The 3,346-nt window shown below is 48.2% G+C and overlaps 1 protein-coding gene across 1 annotated transcript; it reads left to right on the top strand.

Moving 5' to 3' along the window:
• Nucleotides 1–235: 235 nt before the first annotated feature.
• Nucleotides 236–3,011, top strand: LOC150055356 (mast cell protease 4-like). The gene is made up of 5 exons (XM_090345493.1): nt 236–305; nt 864–1,014; nt 1,397–1,532; nt 1,674–1,928; nt 2,726–3,011. Exons 2-5 carry the CDS (start codon nt 911–913, stop codon nt 2,864–2,866), a joined length of 636 nt encoding a protein of 211 aa, XP_090201619.1. The 5' UTR covers nt 236–305; nt 864–910; the 3' UTR covers nt 2,867–3,011.
• The last annotated feature ends 335 nt before the right edge of the window (nt 3,012–3,346 follow it).

Raw genomic sequence — 3,346 nt, 5'->3', positions numbered from 1 at the left:
AGCTGCCCACCAATTCCCAAGAGCCATAATGCTTGGGATCTGACCACAAATTCAACACCAGCAGAGATGAGAGTAGCATCATGAGAAACTCTGATAAGGAAGACAACTCAGCCAAAGTCAAAAAAACAAAAGCTGATGCAGCCCGTTCTGCGGTTTGCAGCCCTCCCTCACTTCTACTTCAGGAACTATAAAGGCAGGGGGTGGGGGTCAGGATGACACACAAGAGCTGACCATGAGCATTACCGGGAAAACACAGATCTTGCTTCTCCTGGTGGCCCTTCTCTGGCCTCCTAAGGCTGGAACTGGTGAGTCTTGCCTATATTCCTCTATCCTCGGAGTCTTCAGCTCCCATCCCAAATGCATTGGCCTAGATTAGGGAAGGAATCTAAAACAAGGCTGAAGAACCTTTGCAAGTGAGTGGGGGGAGGACTCTAGCTGGATGGGTTGTATCCTTTCTGGCAGTTGATAGGAGTTTCCTATGAACAAGGAGTAATCAATAGAAAAACAGAATCAGGAAACATCCCCCTCACCTAATTTTCTTTCAATACCCAGAGTTCTATTTACAGTTCTTTCCCAGCCTCCTTAATTGAGGCAGTCAGGATAGGGACAGGAAGAAATGTCGAGATAAAATGACAACTCAGAAACAAGACTGGCCATTGGGCTCTGAAAAGTACAATGATGAATCGCAGGATGAACTGGGGTAATAAAGGGCCAAAAAATAAATTTAAAAAAATTTAAAAAGCATGCATGGAAGGATTGAGGTAGATAAGAAGTAGGGTAAGTCCTAAATGCAGTCCCTCTGCCAGTGCTGTTCTGTAAGGCTAGGCAAACCTCTGATTGTGGCTCTTGGTTCTCTGTTCTAGAGGAGATTATCAATGGCACTGAGTCTAAGCCACATTCTCGCCCCTACATGGCCTTTCTGGAAATCACCACTGAGACAGGTCATATTACCAGCTGTGGCGGGTTTCTCATAAGCCAACGATTTGTGATGACGGCTGCTCATTGCAAAGGAAGGTAAGAAGCTTTGGCTTGTTCTCTCTCCATGTGAGGAAGAACTCCTATGAGACGACACTGAAGGGGCCCGTTTGTTTCAGTGATACACATCAGGAGAACCAATGTTGGAAGAAACCCTTCATTTGGGCTGTTTCACTTGGGTCATCTCCACCTCCAGATACCAGGGCTTTCCACAGGGCAGGGCGGGTCAAGACAACACTGTCCAGTCTTGGTATTACCAGAGCTCTCAGAGTCCTACATCTTCTTAGGCCCTTCTCTTCCATGAGACAACCCTGAGTAAACTCTGAGTCCCTCAACTGGCTCTGCATTGAGGGGAAAAAAAGGAAGGCTTAGTGTTCCTGGCCCTGGAGAGAGGCAGAGTTTCTTTCCCTCTTTTCAACAGGAAAATCACTGTCATTCTGGGAGCTCATGACGTGTCAAAACAGGAACCCACACAGCAGAAGCTGGAAGTCTCAAAACAGATTGCTCATCCAGAGTACAACTTATTTGCCTATGGCCATGACATCATGTTACTAAAGGTATTATGATCTCTCTTGACCCACGCAAGTCCCTCTTCCTGGACCCTTCTCGCAGCCTGTACCTTTCCCATCCAACCCGTTTCTTTTGTCTCGGTCTGATTCCAAGACAGCAATCCGCCTTTTCTTCTCTGACCTTCACAGCTGAAAAAGAGAGCCAAACTGACCCATGCTGTGGATATAGTTCCTCTGCCAATGCCCTCTTCCTTTCTCCCCCCGGGGAGATTGTGCCGGGCAGCTGGCTGGGGAAGAACAGGAATTACAGAGCCACTGTCAAATACCCTGAGAGAGGTGAAGCTGAGAATCATGGGCAGGAAGGCCTGCAACCACTTCCCGCATTATAAAAACAAGTACCAGCTGTGTGTGGGCAACCCCAGCAGCAGACGATCTGCATACAAGGTGATTGCATATCTTGATTTCCTCCCTACAGAGGGACTCAGCGTACCTGAGATAGAGTGGAGCTCGAAAGCTGCTTAGGACAGTGACTGCCACCTGTGTTAATGAGCTCCTAGCACTCTAGCACTTTCTTTTCCTTGTTCTTTCCTTCTTCCTCTCTCTCTCTCTCACTCTTTTCAATCAGTCATGGGGCTTGAAATCAGGGCCTCAGTGCTGTCCTTGAGCTCTTCAGCTCATGGCTAGTGCTTTATCACGTTGACGCATGGCTCCATTTCTGGGTTTCTGGTGGTTAATTGGACACAAGAGTCTCACAGGGGAGTTACATAGAAGCCAGAAAAGTGGTGTTGTGGCTTACGTGGTAGAGCTCTAGCATTGAGAAAGCACAAGGACAGTGCTCAGGCCCTGAGTTCAAGCCCCAGGACTAGAAAAAGGAAAAGAAAACAGAAAGTCTTAAACTTTCCTGCCTGGGCTAGCTTTGAACCTCAATCCTCAGATCTCACCCTCACTAGAATTACGAGCATGAGCCACCAGTACCTGGCTAGGTCCTACGTTTCTATGCTCAAATCCTTCTAATCCAATGTGTCAAACAAGCCTCCAGAAAGAGAATTAAGAGGGTTGCAAGGAACACAACCCAAAGTAGTAGCTCCAGGACAGAAGATGGTATATCCCTCCTTGTTGGCTCCATGGGGACTGATGAGATTCTGGGTACTTTGGGGCTAGGTAGTATCTGACTGAACCAAGACTTTGGACAATAGTTGCAAGAGGACAGCCTCTGTTCATGATCTTCCTCTCACCTACAGGGAGATTCTGGGGGACCCCTAATGTGTGCTGGGGTAGCCCATGGTATTGTGTCTTATGGACGCTTGACGGCAAAGCCTCCTGCAATCTTCACTCGCATCACCTCATATATCCCCTGGATTGATAGAGTCATGAATAGCTGAGAAGCCTTTCCAGCCTTGGGAAGCCCCATAGCAGAGCTCGTCTCCAGTAATCCCTGGGTTCTTCCAAGTCCGGCCTCGGCCTGAGCCCAGGGAAACTCCAACAAGCATTAAACCCCTGGAGATTGTCTCCCTACAAAAAAAATCAATAAAGATGCAACCTGCGGCATGGATTCGTGTGGCTCTCATCTCTGCTCACTTCGGAGAGCTGCTTTCCTCCCTCACACACACTTACCCTCTCTGGCTTGAATGAAGAACTACACTGGGCTCTTTTCTTGCCAAGAACAGTTACCCTGCAAAGGAGGTGATGTTATGGGTTGGTAGAGCTTATCTAAAACACCTGGGAGGGCTGGGAAGGCGGCTCAGTGGTAGAGTGCTCACCTAGCATACATGAAGCCCTATGTTTGATTCCTCAGTACCACACGCACAGAAAAAGCCAGAGGTGGCACTGTGTGGCTCTAGTGGTAGAGCCCAAACCTTGAG

The sequence above is a fragment of the Megascapheus bottae genome, chromosome 14, assembly GCF_031878675.1.
Source record: "Megascapheus bottae isolate mThoBot1 chromosome 14, mThoBot2.hap1, whole genome shotgun sequence".
Classification (NCBI taxonomy): domain Eukaryota; kingdom Metazoa; phylum Chordata; class Mammalia; order Rodentia; family Geomyidae; genus Megascapheus; species Megascapheus bottae.
This window is presented reverse-complemented; position numbering and strand designations above follow the sequence as displayed.

Excerpts from the sequence above, each read along its gene's own strand:
- LOC150055356 (XM_090345493.1), top strand. The coding sequence starts at position 911 with ATGGCCTTTCTGGAAATCACCACTGAGACAGGTCATATTACCAGCTGT. Across the intron at positions 1,533-1,673 it reads ATGACATCATGTTACTAAAG|CTGAAAAAGAGAGCCAAACT; the intron begins GTATTATGATCT and ends TGACCTTCACAG. Across the intron at positions 1,929-2,725 it reads GCAGACGATCTGCATACAAG|GGAGATTCTGGGGGACCCCT; the intron begins GTGATTGCATAT and ends TCTCACCTACAG.